We start from the raw sequence: 20,219 nt of genomic DNA on the forward strand, positions 1-20,219 counted from the left end.
CCACACGAATGTACAGTTATGATTACGATGTATTTACAGTGATAATTACAGTGTATGTACGTGTGTTAGGTACACACATATTGATTACGTAGGAGGGTCACACATATTGACTATGTTGGGTGGTACAATATTGATTACATGCACGTTGGACGGTACACATATTGATTATGTTGGAGGGTACACATATTGATTACGTTGAAGGGTGCACACATATTGATTACGTTGAAGGGTGCACACATATTGATTTCGTTGGAGGGTACACATGTATTGATACGTTAGAGGGTACACATGTAATGATTACGTTGAAGGATACACATGTATTGATTGCGTTGGTGGATACACATGTATTGATTACGTTGAAGGATACACATGTATTGATTGCGTTGGTGGGTACACACGTATTGATTGCGTTGGTGGGTACACATGTATTGATTACGTTGAAGGATACACATGTATTGATTGCGTTGGTGGGTACACACGTATTGATTGCGTTGGTGGGTACACATGTATTGATTACGTTGAAGGATACACATGTATTGATTGCGTTGGTGGGTACACACGTATTGATTGCGTTGGTGGGTACACATGTATTGATTGCGTTGAAGGATACACATGTATTGATTGCGTTGGTGGGTACACACGTATTGATTGCGTTGGTGGGTACACATGTATTGATTGCGTTTGAGGATAAACATGATTCCGTGACATAAGTACACAGTAATGATTATATTTAATTATGACGCGTGAACTTGTCGATGGTGTTAGTTAGGTCAGGTCAACCCGAACTGTGATGGGTACAAATGCTTATACACAGAATGCACAAAGACCAATTTGCCATTACATATGATACAGAAATACATGGTTTTGTAACCTGATATCGATTATGTGGCTTCTAAGGTTTATTCACTGGTCGTTCCAGTTGAAGGATACAGTCATCAGTCATCGATAATTAATTACCTGTAATCGACAGGTACTCCGGATCTGACCTACTACCTACAGCAATTGTCAGCATGTCTTGCTCCGGTATCATGGTCAGAGGAAACTCAGACCACTAAGACATAGACATCTATATAACTTATCTGTCAGAAGGTCTTGTTCTGGTGTCAAGGTCAGAAGAAACTCAGACCACTAAGATATATAACTTATCTGTCAGAATGTCTTGTTCCGGTGTCAGGGTCAGAGGAAAGTCAGACCACTAAGACATAGACATCTATATCTGTCATAAAGCCTAGTGTCAGAGTAGGTGGGAAATCAGGCCATTTATACCAGACATCTATTTGTTTGGCATATTGTTGTCAAAGTTACAAGACGTCAGTAGACACCAATATGTCAAAAGTCTGGTGTCACGTCTGGAAAAAACGCTTAATTAATCCATCAGAAAGTCTTACGCTGGTACCAGGACCGAAGGAAAGTCGTGTGTACATTAATCCATCAGAAAGTCTTACGCTGGTACCAGGACCGAAGGAAAGTCGGACTACCTTCACCAGATATTCACCTGTTTCTTAAAGTGGGTCCACCTTAACCAGACATCTGTCTGTCAGAATGTAATTTCATATTGACTCTAAATGTAAACAAATTATAATGTAATTGGTAATTGAGCAGCGCTACCAATGACACGATCCGTGTAACAGAATTGGACTGGGTCGATAGATCAATCCAACTTCTAACTAATGTTCGGAGGTCCCGTGTTCGAACCCGGTCTGGCCACTTCTGTTACATCCATTCCATATTAAATGTCTCCCTGATATCGTTAGCTCACGTACTAATCACGGCACAGCTGGCCCTAAATTAGACTCTGTTAAAGACTATAAATTCTGAAGAGGTAAATGAGATTGGTAATTCCGTGAAGCTGATTTACTTATTTTGACTGGTCCTACTACCTTTCAGTTTCCCTCTCGAGACTGGCTTTCTGTTTTAGTGATGATCCTACGATTCTTGATACCTCAAATATCCCTGCCTTGCAGTGTATACAGGCTAAACTTATAAATCTTTTAAGATACCACAGTATCCCTGTAACATGTAAACCGATGCGCCTCAAAGCAATAAATGGAGTTTTCAATGTCCATCATACCTGTCGAGTCTGAACCCCATATAGACGTTTTTTAGCCGTGCATGTATACATTTATATTGCCTTGTTTTAAAGGCAGAAGACAAATGGTTTTAAGAAAGATCGAAATCAGATGAGATGGTCGGTGATAACGAAGATGAACAAGATAAGATGTTTTATCAGTCGGCCCTATCGGACCACACACCGATGTTAGACGGCGGTCTGACGTTGTTGGTACGCGTGCTCACCAGTATCGACCAGCCTCAGCACCTCACAGCACCACATTCAGGGCATGTAACGTTCCTTTTCATCGGAATTCTTTCTTTTAAAACCTGGGCATAACGCACCTAGCTATTTGAAAAGCATGTATCGCGGACTCTTATAACATATTTACGGTAGTACTAAAATCTGGACCGTAAAGGATAATTATATCCGGAAATCTGTAAAGTGAATTTCTTCTGAAAACAGAATATTCCAACAAAAAGTATGTACATGATATGGATATGTTTCTTTATTGTCTGTAATAAATTAAATCGGTAGATCCCCGTACATGTATGTAAACTGTACTTAATATTAAAGTGTCGGAAATGGACCAATGGTGCGTGTGGTTACAAGCTGACAGGTGATCAGGGGTCTGGGTTCGAACCCCGGTTAGGTTGAGTGTCTTGTCATTCTTTATACTGTAACTGACTTTTTGTTAGTATAAGCGGGCAGCCAAGCTCCATAACAGCGTCTGTATAATATACCTCTCAGTGGACCTTCATCCGTCCCCTCCGCCTCTCAGTGGACCTTCATCCGTCCCCTCCGCCTCTCAGTGGACCTTCATCCGTCCCCTCCGCCTCTCAGTGGACCTTCATCCGTCCCCTCCGCCTCTCAGTGGACCTTCATCCGTCCCCTCCGCCTCTCAGTGGACCTTCATCCGTCCCCTCCGCCTCTCAGTGGACATTCATCCGTCCCCTCCGCCTCTCAGTGGACCTTCATCCGTCCCCTCCGCCTCTCAGTGGGCCTTCATCCGTCCCCTCCGCCTCTCAGTGGACATTCATCCGTCCCCTACGCCTCTCAGTGGACCTTCATCCGTCCCCTCCGCCTCTCAGTGGACCTTCATCCGTCCCCTCCGCCTCTCAGTGGACCTTCATCCGTCCCCTCCGCCTCTCAGTGGACCTTCATCCGTCCCCTCCGCCTCTCAGTGGACCTTCATCCGTCCCCTCCGCCTCTCAGTGGACCTTCATCCGTCCCCTCCGCCTCTCAGTGGACCTTCATCCGTCCCCTACGCCTCTCAGTGGACCTTCATCCGTCCCCTCCGCCTCTCAGTGGACCTTCATCCGTCCCCTCCGCCTCTCAGTGGACCTTCATCCGTCCCCTCCGCCTCTCAGTGGACCTTCATCCGTCCCCTCCGCCTCTCAGCGGACCTTCATCCGTCCCCTCCGCCTCTCAGTGGACCTTCATCCGTCCCCTCCGCCTCTCAGTGGACCTTCATCCGTCCCCTCCGCCTCTCAGTGGACCTTCATCAGTCCCCTCCGCCTCTCAGTGGACCTTCATCCGTCCCCTCCGCCTCTCAGTGGACCTTCATCCGTCCCCTCCGCCTCTCAGTGGACCTTCATCCGTCCCCTCCGCCTCTCAGTGGACCTTCATCCGTCCCCTCTCAGTGGACGCCGTCCCGCCTCTCAGTGGACTTCATCCGTCCCCTACGCCTCTCAGTGGACCTTCATCCGTCCCCTCCGCCTCTCAGTGGACCTTCATCCGTCCCCTACGCCTCTCAGTGGACCTTCATCCGTCCCCTACGCCTCTCAGTGGACCTTCATCCGTCCCCTCCGCCTCTCAGTGGACCTTCATCCGTCCCCTCCGCCTCTCAGTGGACCTTCATCCGTCCCCTCCGCCTCTCAGTGGACCTTCATCCGTCCCCTCCGCCTCTCAGTGGACCTTCATCCGTCCCCTCCGCCTCTCAGTGGACATTCATCCGTCCCCTCCGCCTCTCAGTGGACATTCATCCGTCCCCTACGCCTCTCGGTGGACCTTAATTACTCCAACCAGCGGCCGCACTTTCTACCAATGGTATGATTAACCATTTCGCTCGACCACCACACGATGTGAGCTTTCATTCAAGCCTCTTCCTTCGATAACATTCACCAATGAGGCCTCATGCTTGACCCTCTGAAGTCACTTCCGCCCTATTGGATTATCCTAGGGGGGACCACGGAGGGATATTATTATCTAATTATCTTGATGTTTAGCTAGCGTTCAAAAACGTCTCCCACTTTTCCAACAGTTATATATGTTCCCTACCATTCAATTGTAATGCCCTCTTCCAAACGATTGTTCTTCCTTTAAAATGATTCTAGCGCTACCTTTCAAAAATTCGATTGGAACGCCTTCATTAGACCCAAACCCTGGCTTTTTCAACAACCAGAAAATCGAGAATGGCTCGACCATCTTTAAGCCGCTTGCACCCTATTGGATAGCCTACGGATGGAAACGTTCTGGAGCACTCCCACTTGTAAACGATTTGAGCGCCCCCTTCCGACCGATTGGAGCCCTCCGTCCAAGGGACTCAATCTTAAGGACTAACTCCCTCGTTTTTACTTACTTTGATACTCCCTTTCACTTTGATTACCCACCCACCCTGCTTCTCGCCTTCCCACCCGATATACACATAGCTGCATTATAAACAACACGTCATGAAAAATAGATATACGCTTAAGTGGCTATTGTAGTCTCGTGAGTCTGAGCGAGAACACGACAATCAATACAGGTACCCGTCAACAGCCTGTCTCCAGGGGACTCGGGGTAAACACGTGCTCCTAATTGAGGTACAGGTAAACACGTGGTTTTAATTGATTTATCCAACATTATCGATCCGTGTGCTGTCCGGCTACCGGCGTTGTTGGTACGGTGGCTGGAAACTCCTCCCAGGCTTTATAGATATAGGTAATCATCGCGGTACCGTGTAACTGCTTTTGTAGTTTTATTTGCTGTGGATGAAGGACGTGTTAATGATAAGCTAACATCAACATATGTCTATATACCTCTAGATTCTGACACTTTTGAGATGTATTCCGAGTTATGATTCCAACCTGACAATGACATCGTGTTTCGAGTTTTAAATAAACATTAGCTTGACAACTTAAATACAGAAAGAACAATAATGAAATATTTTCTAGGTGTCAGTCTGTTTACTTGCTACGGGGTTTCAAAATCACAATTGCTATACACTATTCAAAGAAATGGTCGACATTGACTTACTTTTGTCGGCGTACTAAGTGAGCTATATGCTGTCTCTATTCGAAGTTTCTTGTGAGAATCATCAGCAATCCCATCATCCTTTGTTTACATATCCCAGCAGTCAGTGCGTCGTAGTCACAATAACATCACTGTGTACATATTTGTGTAAAGTTTTATCACAATTAGGACTGGCTAACGATGTGGAATTCTCGTTTTAATTGATAACAAGCATAATATGACGAGCATGTGTACGCAGACAACTGCGTATTCCAATATTTTCTTACACTTCAATCATTTAAGAATTCTAAAAGGTTAATTCGGTGATTTGGTCTAACAATGACATTTTCGCCAATGCAATATAAATTGAAAATCTAGGCAAACTCAGCTAATTTGTATAAAGACAACATGAAAACTTCTTACACACTCTATGCTTCTTCTGATTAGAAAATGTGTATAAAATACAACATCACGGGCACATGCATTTGAGAATATATTCTTGCAGGTGTCTGTGTAATTATATGGGAACTAAGAAATACAATAACCTCTATTGTACTATCATAACCTTGTGTGGGTAACATGGGTCTCGTTGTCGAAGATGCCTCTTTCCGAGGACTATATTGGTATGTTTTACCTGTTTGTACACGCGTGATCATTTAGATTCTATAAGATGAGTCAACTAATGCATCAATTGCGTAACAAGATCATTCAAATAAAAATATTCCTCAAAAGACCAATTAGAATGCTTAAATGAAATATTTACTAACAATCTCAATACTGGAATACCAAACCAATATCTATTTTTGGTATTGTGTATTTTAGACCCGTTTCTTTATTCAGAACACTATAGATTACACTGTAGCTGTATTTTAAAACTGATGAGATTTAACAGTTCCACTGGAAAGCGCCGAAACATTATAACCACCACCCTAACCGTTTTATTGTTATAACACGTGTCCGAATAGATCATGTGGTCCTTACATCCGGTGAAAGGTGGAAGTCAGAATTACACTTCCAGCACGCGCCGTGAGTGTTATGTTGAACTAGCACTTCCCGAAACAGTCGATTCTAGCACCACCGAACACATTCCACACAATTACGACGACTTTTAATTGTAAACAGATTAGCCCGAGCATTGCTAAACTGGAGCAGATGTCGAGTGACTTTAATCATACGAGTTTTAAATATGTTCTAAATTTAGAATGAATGTGCATTAAATCGGAACAGACTATAATTACCGAGGGATTTCTCTACTGCCAGCTGTTGTCTGTAACGATGGACAGCTAACTATTAACACAAGATTTTACAGAACAATTTACTAGCATTAAACAAAGTTAACGGACCATGGACAGGGTTATCGAAGCATAGCCAAAGTTTAACAATTTGTTGGTAAAGCTTAACAAATCAAAGTCAAAGCTTGATGACCAGACGTAATCTCTGAATTGCTCGTTGATAGTCGATATTTAACAAACCATTGTCAAATTATCAAAGCTTTATAAACCTTTGTCAAATTTTAAAGTTTATTTTATCAGAGTCAAAATTAACTACATTTTAACTACTGTCAATGTTTAACTCACTATCAAGTCAAAGTTAATGTACCACTGTGAAAGATAACTAACAACTATCAAAATTTAATTCATCACTGTCAAATTTAACTAACGATTAAATGTCAAAAGTTCACACACATTACTCGATCTTAACTTCACCACTATCCTCAACTTGAGATGATACTCAATTTGATCGATAACATTGGGGTATGTGTATTGATGAGTGCAGTAATCACGAGTTTAAGCCTTTCTGTGTTTTACTTAGTAAAACATCTTCATTCATGTCTGTCTTCTGTGGTTTCGACACCTTAGCTATTTATAGTCTAACAAATTATTCTCCTCTATCGAGAGTGATATGTGTAACTTGTGCTAGCGGTATACGGTAGCAGGCTTTGGTAAAAACTAGGCGAGTTATATATAACATGATAGCCATTTATCTCTGTGTGTTCGTCCCTCCACCCGCCCGCTGATCGAAAGGAAGAGTTGGGACACAGTATGTCTAGGTTCACGGAGTAGAAAGATTTTATCGGGGCTGAAGAGGTTGTAGGAGAATATTGTCGAAAAGTCGTAAAGATAACGCCGGTGTAGACACTAAAAGCTATATGTGTGTTTAGGTACACTGTCTATAAAAGTTCTCCTCTACGGATTGTGTCATTTTCGTGGACGACCTATTTATCGTTGTTAACTTGGCAGGTTATGTTTTAAGGAAGTGCTGTCTAATACAGATATACAGCCGATAGGTGCTGCTTTCCTTGTATATTCTATTTCTATCATCTACCGCTGGGTCGCGTGTTTAAGTAATTCTTACTAATTTTAAATCTAGAATTTCTTTACATACACTACTCAATCGCAACATCTCCGAGAAATTTCCGACAATCTTCGGAAATATACTATACATTGTATTTCCGAAGATTTCCGGAAATTCTCCGATTGATACTCCATGGTGATCAGTATAATTCAGGATATTTGATCCAAGTTGGCGATCATGATGCAGGCCCTCTAGGCCTGTTGTTCGGTATTTTGTACCATCGTTACTTGCATTTGGCATCAATTTATTCACAAAATATTAAAAACTCAAATTTCAACCTCTATTACAAATACTGTGACTAGAAAGATAAGCATTGCTAGAATCTTCTAGCTGATTCATCAAAATCGATCTTAAATGACGTATGCATGTACTTTTGTAGAGTTTAAATCATATCGAACTATTTTTTCATTCCTAGAAGAATCCGTAGTTTTCCCGACAAGACATCCATATTTCTGTTGAATCTATATCTTGACCAAATTCGATGAATTAGGGTAAATTATAAACGGATGTTTTTAATGTATAACGTATAACCTAAGTAGGTTAAAGATAACACGATCATCATATTCAGTGTGTTTTACTGGCGAAACGAGCGTGCCTTATCTCTTCCTCTGTTTCTTACCTCCATCATTAGAGAGTTGATTGGGCGATCTGAAGGAAAAAGTTGCCTCACTTAACGATCAAAGTCGTAAAACAAGACGTGTTCTTACGAAATCGGCACGGGATTGGCCAGGAAGACGATTTTTACCTCGATCTCTCATATCACCAATCATTGTCGCTTGTTTGTTTTATTACTGTAATTGAGGTATCTGTGTCCTAGTTTTTCTTAACTTTCACCGATGTCTGCTGCGTACATTTTACGGACAGAGCAAACTTACTTCTTCAGTGACACATACTTACATTCGTGTTATATACATAACAGAGACTTTGGAGTCACCCAATAAATATTCTTCAAAACTCTCATGGGCAAATATTTCAACGACATCTCTGAAACAATTAAGAAGCTTATCAAAGCGTTTCATAGCTTCTAATACAAAGATATTCGGAATTGAAGGGATCTGTTTTGGGAAGTTTTAATTACTATTAATAACGAGGAATACATTCCGTACATCACATCAGTGTTCGGTTGAAGGAGGGGATCGGTTTGGGAAGTGACACTGTACACATGATGTGGTTTAGTCTCCCGGGTATCAAATAAATCATCGCCACTTGTCTGCAATATAAGCTCTAAATACACGTTTTGGTTGGCAAATTGACTGACTTTCGATCGGTACTATACTGGATCACGTGGTATATTTAACTAGTCTAGTGTTATAGTGCTATCTTGATGCACAATGCAGTGATGAAACAAACTGACGGAGACCGTCATGGCAGTGATTCCTGAAACAAACTGTCGGAGACCGTCATGGCAGTGATTCCTGAAACAAACTGTCGGAGACCGTCATGGCAGTGATTCCTGAAACAAACTGTCGGAGACCGTCATGGCAGTGATTCCTGAAACAAACTGTCGGAGACCGTCATGGCAGTGATTCCTGAAACAAACTGTCGGAGACCGTCATGGCAGTGATTCCTGAAACAAACTGTCGGAGACCGTCATTGCAGTAATTCCTGAAAAAAATTGTCGGAGACCGTCATTGCAGTGATGATGAAACAAACTGTCGGAGACCGTCATGGCAGTAATTCCTGAAACAAATTGTCGGAGACCGTCATTGCAGTGATGAAACAAATGTCGGAGACCGTCATTGCAGTGATTCCTGAAACAAACTTTCGGAGACCGTCATTGCAGTATTCCTGAAACAAATTGTCGGAGACCGTCATGAAACAAACTGTCGGAGACCGTCATGGCAGTATTTCCTGAAACAAATTGTCGGAGACCGTCATTGCAGTGATTCCTGAAACAAACTGTCGGAGACCGTCATTGCAGTGATTCCTGAAACAAACTGTCGGAGACCGTCATTGCAGTGATTCCTGAAACAAACTGTCGGAGACCGTCATTGCAGTGATTCCTGAAACAAACTGTCGGAGACCGTCATTGCAGTGATTCCTGAAACAAACTGTCGGAGACCGTCATTGCAGTGATTCCTGAAACAAACTGTCGGAGACCGTCATTGTAGTGTTTCCTGAAACAAATTGTCGGAGACCGTCATTGCAGTGATTCCTGAAACAAACTGTCGGAGACCGTCATTGCAGTATTTCCTGAAACAAATTGTCGGAGACCGTCATTGCAGTGATTCCTGAAACAAACTGTCGGAGACCGTCATTGCAGTGATTCCTGAAACAAACTGTCGGAGACCGTCATGGCAGTGATTCCTGAAACAAACTGTCGGAGACCGTCATTGCAGTGATTCCTGAAACAAACTGTCGGAGACCGTCATTGCAGTGTTTCCTGAAACAAATTGTCGAAGACCGACATTGCAGGCAGTGATTCCTGAAACAAACTGTCGGAGACCGTCATTGCAGTGATTCCTGAAACAAACTGTCGGAGACCGTCATTGCAGTGATTCCTGAAACAAACTGTCGGAGACCGTCATTGCAGTATTTCCTGAAACAAATTGTCGGAGACCGTCATTGCAGTGATTCCTGAAACAAACTGTCGGAGACCGTCATTGCAGTGATTCCTGAAACAAACTGTCGGAGACCGTCATTGCAGTATTTCAAGAAACAAACTGTCGGAGACCGTCATTGCAGTGATTCCTGAAACAAATTGTCTGAGACCGTCATGGCAGTGATTCCTGAAACAAACTGTCGGAGACCGTCATTGCAGTGATTCCTGAAACATATTGTCGGAGACCGTCATTGCAGTGTTTCCTGAAACAAACTGTCGGAGACCGTTATTGCAGTATTTCAAGAAACAAACTGTCGGAGACCGACATGGCAGTATTTCAAGAACAAACTGTCGGAGACCGTCATGGCAGTATTTCAAGAACAAACTGTCGGAGACCGCCACGGCAGTATTTCAAGAAACAAATTGTCGGAGACCGTCAAACTGTGCAGTGTTTCAAGAAACAAACTGTCGAAGACCGTCATTGCAGTGATTCCTGAAACAAAACCAAACTGTCGGAGACCGTCATTGCAGTGATTCCTGAAACAAACTGTCGGAGACCGTTATTGCAGTATTTCAAGAAACAAATTGTCGGAGACCGTCATTGCAGTGATTCCTGAAACAAACTGTCGGAGACCGTCATTGCAGTGTTTCCTGAAACAAACTGTCGGAGACCGTTATTGCAGTATTTCAAGAAACAAATTGTCGGAGACCGTCATTGCAGTGATTCCTGAAACAAACTGTCGGAGACCGTCATTACAGATTTTCAAGAAACAAATTGTCGGAGACCGTCATCGCAGTATTTTAAGAAACAAATTGTTGGAGACCGTCTTTGCTGTGTTTCAAGAAACAAACTGTCGAAAACCGATATTGCATTGTTTCCTAAAACAGACTGACAAAGACCGTCATGGCAGTTTTTCCTGAAACAAACTGTCGGAGACTGTTATTGCAGTGTTTCAAGAAACAAATTGTCGAAGACCGACATTGCAGTGTTACCTGAAACAAACTGTCGGAGACCGTCATTGCAGTGATTCCTGAAACAAACTGTCGGAGACCGTTATTGCAGTATTTCAAGAAACAAATTGTCGAGACCGTCATTGCAGTGATTCCTAAAACAGACTGACAAAGACCGACAGCAGTATTTCAAGAAACAAATGTCGAAGACCGACATTGCAGTGTTTCCTGAAACAAACTGTCGGAGACCGTCATGGCAGTATTTCAAGAAACAAATTGTCGAAGACCGACATTGCAGTGTTTCCTGAAACAGACTGACGAAGACCTACATTGCAGTATTTCCTTAAACAAACTGTCGAAGACCAACATTGCAGTGTTTTTACAGTATATTTAATTAACATTAATTCCGTCTCACCCTAATGTCACGTTGTTCCGCGTTGTCATGGCATTGCCCTCTGGTCAGTCTATATTGCACTATATGTAACATTCGAACCACGTGACTTTGTGGCTACTGATTTGATTGGAATCCTCACGGGTCCCTCGATCATAATATTTATGGTCAATTTTATGGCGAGTATCCGTCAACATAGAAAGGAAGAAATTTATTTTGATTTTTATTATTTTTTATTGCTTCTTTTTACAACATCAATCTAAAAAATTGATAACATTCTTGATAGTTTTCTCGAAATAGCCCCAAATCTGATTATCTCAAAATAATACACGATTTTAATCCGTTTTTCTCTAAAAACATTTCATGTCATGTCAGATTTGTGCATGTAGATGCATTAGAGTTGTATTGCATTATTCCTCTTACTTCCCGAATTTCGTTAAAGATCCAGGCGTCGGATTTAGTCTTAACAGTTCCTGTAACGACGAAACCGCATGGTTCCAAGGAAAATACATCTCATCAACAAATTATTTGATGTATTACAAAATCTGAAAAAAACCAGTCATAAATCCTACGTGTGTCGTGTACACATAATATGTTGACGTCATACATAAGTTTTACCAACTAATGTATAATACAAGTGAACTCACTGATGTAATCTGCCTCAAATGATGCTTTTGTGCTCCCAAAACCTCGTACAGAACTAATGAAAAAGTCATTTAGCTACTCTGGAGTGATTAACTGGAATTTATTACCCAGGCAAATTAAAGAATGTGCGCCACTTGCAAATTTTAAATACCGATTAAAAATGCATTTATTGCAAATGTATATTGAAATTGTTTAATTGTTGTAAACAACGCAATCGAGATCCTGTCCATGAATAGTATGTGGTGATGAATCTATTTTTACTTTGATTCATTTAACTTGATTTGTAGTCGTAGTTGATATACATATAAATGTAAATGTTTTCGTATGTTATTTTTTTTATTAATTACCTTAGTTTAGTTGATTTATTTCTATATATACATATATAATTTGTCATATTATTGTCTGTTGTATTGCATGCTTCTGTGTCGACCCCATGGGAGATGAGCCATTGGCTCAATGGGTCATCGACGTTTAAATAAAGTTATTATTATTAGGGATTTCCATTGAGGATGGAAATCCCTATTGTTATTGTTCTGTTTTTTCTTCTTATTATTATTATTCTTTATTTTTCTTTTTTATTCTTATTTCCACAAATCTTGTTCGCAGGATATCTCAGGAACGAAATAAGGTACGACGCTCAACTTTGGACACGTTATGAATGTACATAAGATCTTGAAATGTACGTTCGATTTTTTACAAAAATGTTCAAGGTCAAGGTCATAGACGTAAAAAACAATTTTTTGGAACGAAGTTTAAGCGCTCATAACTTCATTACCGTACGGTGTACATCGTTCACGTTTTGTTATTCAGATAGATCGTGACATTGCGCGTGCTTTTCCCATGCCATGTTATCAGAGATTATGTCAAGGTCAAGAGTTCGCTACGGGGTCAAACAAAGGTCAAAAACGAAATTCAACACAGAAAAGTTTTGAAAGTTGGATATGAAAGGGCATGCCCTCAGAAATATATAATGACAAGTTTTAAGGTCATGTGATCCAAAATGGCGGAGATATAGGCCTTTGAAAAAAGGCTATTTTGGCGTTTTCCCGCCAAAATTTTTTAAGGTTTCAGCGCCTTTAATACTTAACACACATGCTTGATTTTTTGTATAGACATAGCATGGACGAATGTCTACAGAACTTATGCTGTTTTATTGACCTTGACATTCATTCAAGGTCACAGGGTTCAAAAAGCTTTAAATCTTTAAACGACATCTTCGTAATAAATAAGAGGTGTAGAGCGCTGAAATTTGGAGACGTTATGTACGTACATGAGTTCTTAAAATGTACTCTCGATTTTGGAGGATAACGTTCAAGGTCAAGGTCACAGACGTAAAACACTGCTTTTTTCGAACGAACTTTAAACGCTCATAATCTCATAACCGTACGCTACACAACATGTACGTTTCATTCTCCATGTAGATCACGATAATTCACGTTTTTTTTTCATTACATGTTATCAGAAATTATGTCAAGGTCACGAGTTCACTAGGGGATTAAAAGAGGTCAAACAAAGGTCAAAAATGAACTTTACCATAGAAATGTTTCGAAGGGCGCATATGAAAGAGCATGTTCTCAGGCACATAAAATGACCAAATTCAAGGTCATATGATCCAAAATGGCGGAGATATAGGACATCAAAAATCGAAATTTTAGTTTATATTTGCCCCTGCCCGAGACGTTTCAGCGCCTTAATACCTGTATGTACGGTGTTGATTTTTCATACCGCTATTGTATGAACTTTTGTTTTGAAAACAAATGAGTTGCAAGGGGTTATATAGAAAAATGGCGGAAATATAGCTCTCCAAATATGGCAATTTGTGTCATTTCCTTATTTTTGTCCCGTAATTTCTGAGCTCGTAGCACCTTTATCATTTATTGTAAGGTGTTGATTGTTTGTAAATATAGACATTGGCACATTCTCTGTACAGAGTTTTAATTTCAAAGTCATGAATTTGAAAATGGCGGAAATATAGCCCTCTGAATATGGCATTTCGTTCACTTTTTAACGTAAATTTTACCGTAATTTTTGAAATTTCAAAGAGAAATGTTTTGAATAGGATGTGAAAGGGCATGCTCTAAGACACATAAAATGACCAATTTCAAGGTCATAAGATTCAAAATGGCGGAGATATTGGACATCAAAAATCGAAATTTTAGTTTATATTTGTCCCTGCGCGAGAAGTATCAGCGCCTTTAAACCTGTATGTATGTAGTAGGGTCATATTTTATGATTTATAATTTATGTAATAAATAAAAGTGGTATAAAAGTGTATTTGAAAGATGTTGCAAATATATAATTTGCAGTGAATAATAATATTAGTATGTATCTATGCCGTGCCGTGTTTTACTCGCGTGCGTAATATATCGTATATTTTCGCGAGCGCTGCGTTTGTCTATATGTGTATGTACGTATATGTTTGTGTACCCGTTAGTAGTGTTCACTGACGGACTTTTATGACGGACAGGACATGTGACTTTGACTACGGACATTGACGAAGTTGTTTGATTGGTCAGTGTGGTCAGTTTAACGTATTTGATATATATCTTTTTGTATTTCGGGATATTTGAATTTCGTCCCTGTGCTTGGTTGGACGTTTCGTTTGCCCGGTCGAGAAATTCATTAATTTTTTCGGTTGTTCTAGTATTTGTTCTTTATCTTGGTTAATACATTATTCTATTCTCCCAGTATGAAAATGGTTTGAATGTGATTATTATAATTTAGATATTTTTAAAATATGAAATATATACGGATAAACATGTATTGTATACATGTGATCCGATTATTGTAATTGTAAAGTGAGTAAAATGTCTAAGTTATATATTTCTGAAATGAAGTAAGAATTGTGTGTTCTTTTATATTGTAGTTCAATCTGTTGTGATTGCATGGTCGTACTCATGACGTACGGAGCTAGTATACTTTGTAGTGAATACATCAATTACATTGATACACCATACGTGTTGTAAGTGTGTGTTTTTACTTTCATATATCATATCTATTTTTGCAATAATACGTTATCGGTATTGTGTGAAATGTAAAGTTTGTCTTTGAAAGTTATTCGCGTGATTCGGTGATCAATGAATGATATATGATTTGAGAGTTGAATATTCTAATTGTGTTTTATTATATTTACAGAATGTTTTTAAAATGGAATAAACGTACATCATAAAGGAATCTGAACCCAGCGGGTTTGTCATTTATTGAACAAATTCCACCCGCTACATGTACAATGTTGATTTTTCATACCTATGTTGTATAAACTTTTGTCTTCAAAAGTTATGGATTTTAAAGGGGTTTTATAGAGAAATGGCGGAAATATAGCTCTTCAAATATGTCAATTTGTTCCATTTCCTTATTTTTTTCCGTAATTTGTGAGATCGTAGAGCCTTTATCATTTAATTTAGGATGTTGATTTTATGTGAATGTAGACATTGGTATATTGCCTGTTCAGGGTTATAATTTCAAAATTACGAATTAGAAAATGGCCAAAATATAGCCCTATGAATATGGCGTTTCGTTCACTTTTTTAACGTAAATTTTACCGTAATTTAAGAAATTTCAAGGGAAAGGTTTTGAATCGAATGTGAAAGGGCACGCTCTCAGACACATATATTGACCAATTTCAATGTCATATGATTCAAAATGGCGGAGGTATAGAACATCAATTGTCCTTTCAGCGATTTTGTACATTAGTTGAGATTACATGATGTCACCAAAGGGAGATAATCCTCTAATACTAAAACTCGTACGAGTTATTCCGCATTGGTCCAGGATCTTTATAAGAAATGGAGAATTTTTGCACTTTAAAAAAACCTGAAATTCTAATGTGTTTACCTATTCATTATCAAAATTGATATTTTGAACCTAAATCTCAATCGGAATTTCCAAATTCATATCACGGTTATCAAGGAATAATTACCTGTCAGAATACATTTTTGATTTTGAAATTCAGAATCAAACAATCCAATCAGCGGCCGGGTTAAAATTTTGTCCTGGGCTTAACCTTCTATACACACGGGCCGTTTCGAAGGTCTTTTTTCATTTAGTTTTGAATACTTTTCGAGATGTTTAAGTTCTACATGTACACGTATATATGAACAATGTACACGTGTTTGCGTAAATGCACGTACATGTGTAGCTACACCGCATACATGGGAGGCCGTCCTTACGTGACCCTAGCTGTTAATAGGACGTACATTTGAACAAACAAACAACAAAAGTAATGCACAAACCCAATAACTGAGAAGTTTAAAAACCTTTTATGTGTGTGGCAGAGCTGTCACCTGTGACACCGGATGTTCAAACACAACCGGTTCAATTTTGAGAAACTACCCGGCCGTTTTGAGATCACAGAACCTATAGAGGACCGTGTTAACGTTTGCTACTATTCAGGTTAAATGAAGTTATCAAAATTCTTTACAAATGTTACATCTACATGTATTGCCGACCCACACATTAACCATTAACTGATGTACCTTGAGTATATCCAATCAGCAGGCTCCTATATATTCACCTCTCTGTAATAGGAGCGAGACGGGCCCAGTTTGTTAATAACTACAAACTACACCCGGCTCACTACCTGTGTGTTTCAACCCAGGTTCGTAGGGTTTTGCTTGATTTTTGCCGGTGAAGGAAAAACGAGACAAATACTTTTAACACGTAACAATATTTATTTATAATGACATATTACACGATATTTTACGCAAGACGTAGGGCCCAACAACGACGAGACTAACACATATATTTTACAATATATCCCCGTCAACCCCTCCATGCCCCACTTACAACCCTACCACCCTATACCTTCCTTCTTCCTATTACCCACCTCTATTTAAATCCTATTAGGTTCAGGAACTCAATCCTTCAGTACACCGCAATGAAATGGATAGAACACCCATATATATACCCGACTATAACAATACATGCAACGATCGACCAATACGAAGACGGAACACAACACAGGCGCTCGATACAATGACATATTGTGCACAACAGCTCTACGTGTACAAGATACACCAAGTGGCCAAAGGGAGATAATCCATATCTAATACTAAAACTCTAATCGTACGTGTTATTCCGCATTGGTCCAAGATCTTCATAAGAAAAGGAGAATTTTTGCACTTTTAAAAAACCTGAAATTCTATATGTTTTTTACTATTCATTATCAAAATTGATATTTTGAACCTAAAATCTCAATCTGAATTTCCAAATTCATATCATGGTTATCTAGGAATAACTTACCTGTCGAAAACATTTTTAATTTTGAAATTCATAATTAGCCAGCCAATCACGACGGCCGGGGTTAAATTCTGTCCCTGGGCTTCATTCTTCGTTACACACGGGGCCGTTTCGGAGGTCTTTTTTTTCATTTTGGCTGGGTTATTACCTATACCCAACTTGAATACTTTAATTTCGAGCATGTTTTAAGTTCTGCGATGAAACAATGTACCACAATCGCCATGTTGCGTTAATACACGTACATGTACCCATGGTGTAGCTACACCGCGTTTGTTTGTTTGATATTGATTCGTTTTCTGATTGTTTTGTATGCAATTTACCAAATGCATTTGTCCATTATGGGTTGAGGACTGGGAGGAGGGGGAGACCGTCCTTACGTGAACCTAACTATTAATAGGATGTCATTTAATCAAGAAAGAAAGATATGCACAAACCCTATAACCTGACAGTTTAAAAAACCTTTATGTTGTGTGGCAGAGCTGTCACATGTGACACCGGCTTGTTTAAGCAAACCGGTGCTATGTTGGGGAAATACACGGCAGTTTTGACAACCACAGAACCAAACAAATTCACATCAAAACTCTTTACAAATTTTACATCTACATCTATTGCCTACCCACACATTAAACCATGTAACTAATAACCCTAAATATATCCAATCAGCAGGCTCCGATATATTCACCTCTCTATGAATTCTTGTGCCCACCAAAGGGGATTCCCCTAAATCTGGTTTTCGGTTTGGACCAGACTACTTTCGTAAAGAAACGCTTTCTTGATTAATATTGAGTTGAGATCGTCCGTTCGTTCAACCAATCGTCTGTTCGCTACATTACTTTACATCATGACATAGGTGGAAATCCGTGTTTTTGATCGCGAGTCCAAATCTAGTGTATAATACAAGTGAACTCACTGATGTAATACCTGGCCATTATCTACAGGTACAGATCAACATCTGAGCCAAATGTTCCATTGACGCATGCAAAATTACCTCATATTTCGATTTCAATGATTTTATATGTAACATTAATATTTCTAAATCTTATCTGGTAAAGTATGGCCTATTGCTTGTAAAACGAATTGAGGTTATCGGTTAGACTGGCCTTGTTCTTTGGAGTTTATCGGGAGGAGATAGTCCTTACAAGATGCGCGTGTGTTGGCGGGGAGATGCATGCTGGGCCGGTCTGTGTAGTGTCTGGTGGGTAAATATTATCTACACTAGGACCAGATAGGCAACGCTTGGTCAACTTACATCCCCAATAATGACACCAGTAATGAAGGACTTTATACCTCATCAGACCCTAAGTGACATCGCATTACATCCGTGAAAACTGTGAATAAAACGACACCAAAACGCTAATCAGTCACAATGTTCTGTGGAATGAACTATTTGAAATCTATTTTTGAACATCAGCTGACCAATCGTAGTATGATACGCTAAAACCAGTCGTGTTTTTCAGCTCAACTGGTAAATTGATGCTATAATTAGACTAGGTATTACTCCGCGGGTGATTTACAACCGCTTTTGAAGCCAGTGTGTGTTGTAATCGCAGGTTGTTCCTACTTGTCAACGGATAGCATCTGGCTTCTTAGGGTTATAACGATCATCGAAAGGGGTCAAACCCTGGGAAGACCCCCGTGTCAGCACTGAGCACATTAGACACTGCTTTGTTTACATGTGTATCGTGTATGCCTAAGCGAGGTAAAGAGGAAGATTAAGGAATAAAACATCGTGCCCACCAATTGGCGGGAAATAAAATTGCAGAAAATAAATGGACGTCGTGAATTGGCTGAGAGTAGCCAGAACGCAGAGGGTTACCTAAACTGGCCACCAGCCTCTAGAATATTGAAAACAAATCACTCAAATTTGGCTTGATAATTTTGTCTCTACTACATTTGTACATGACTGTTAAGTTTCAAATTAGGGGTAGATAATCTAGTAAAGAACTCTGCTGAGAAAGTCTTATCAACAACTTAGGGTCTGGTGGCCAGTCTAGGGGGAGATAATCTAGTAAAGAACTCTGCTGAGGAAGTCTTATCAACAACTTAGGGTCTGGTGACCAGTCTAGGGGGAGATAATCTAGTAAAGAACTCTGGTGAGAAAGTCTTATCAACAACTTAGGGTCTGATGACAAGTCTAGGGGGAGATAATCTAGTAAAGAACTCTGGTGAGAAAGTCTTATCAACAACTTAGGGTCTAGTGGCCAGTCTAGGGGGAGATAATCTAGTAAAGAACTCTGCTGAGAAAGTCTTATCAACAACTTAGGGTCTAGTGGCCAGTCTAGGGGAGATAATCTAGTAAAGAACTCTACTGAGAAAGTCTTATCAACAACTTTGGGTTTGGTGGCCAGTCTAGGGGGAGATAATCTAGTAAAGAACTCTGCTGAGAAAGTCTTATCAACAACTTAGGGTCTAGTGGCCAGTCTAGGGGAGATAATCTAGTAAAGAACTCTGCTGAGAAAAGTCTTATCAACAACTTAGGGTCTGGTTGCCAGTCTAGGGGGAGATAATCTAGTAAAGAACTCTGCTGAGAAAGTCTTATCAACAACTTAGGGTCTGGTGGCCAGTCTAGGGGGAGATAATCTAGTAAAGAACTCTGCTGAGAAAGTCTTATCAACAACTTAGGGTCTAGTGGCCAGTCTAGGGGAGATAATCTAGTAAAGAACTCTACTGAGAAAGTCTTATCAACAACTTTGGGTTTGGTGGCCAGTCTAGGGGGAGATAATCTAGTAAAGAACTCTGCTGAGAAAGTCTTATCAACAACTTAGGGTCTAGTGGCCAGTCTAGGGGAGATAATCTAGTAAAGAACTCTGCTGAGAAAGTCTTATCAACAACTT

The 20,219-nt window shown here is 40.1% G+C and overlaps 2 protein-coding genes across 6 annotated transcripts in view; both read left to right on the forward strand.

The window, feature by feature from the left end:
- Positions 1-20,219, forward strand: part of LOC138309507 (potassium voltage-gated channel protein Shaw-like) — a 153,725-nt gene that overhangs the window by 12,008 nt on the left and 121,498 nt on the right. The gene's annotated exons all lie outside the window — the stretch shown is intronic.
- On the forward strand, positions 2,186-4,065 carry LOC138308803 (proline-rich protein 36-like). The gene is made up of 2 exons (XM_069249811.1): positions 2,186-2,341; positions 2,749-4,065. The coding sequence occupies exons 1-2, from the start codon at positions 2,186-2,188 to the stop codon at positions 4,063-4,065; spliced, it is 1,473 nt and encodes a 490-aa protein (XP_069105912.1).

The sequence above is a fragment of the Argopecten irradians genome, chromosome 15, assembly GCF_041381155.1.
Source record: "Argopecten irradians isolate NY chromosome 15, Ai_NY, whole genome shotgun sequence".
NCBI lineage: Eukaryota > Metazoa > Mollusca > Bivalvia > Pectinida > Pectinidae > Argopecten > Argopecten irradians.

Excerpts from the sequence above, each read along its gene's own strand:
- LOC138308803 (XM_069249811.1), top strand. The coding sequence starts at position 2,186 with ATGGTCGGTGATAACGAAGATGAACAAGATAAGATGTTTTATCAGTCG. Across the intron at positions 2,342-2,748 it reads CAGCACCACATTCAGGGCAT|TATAAGCGGGCAGCCAAGCT; the intron begins GTAACGTTCCTT and ends ACTTTTTGTTAG.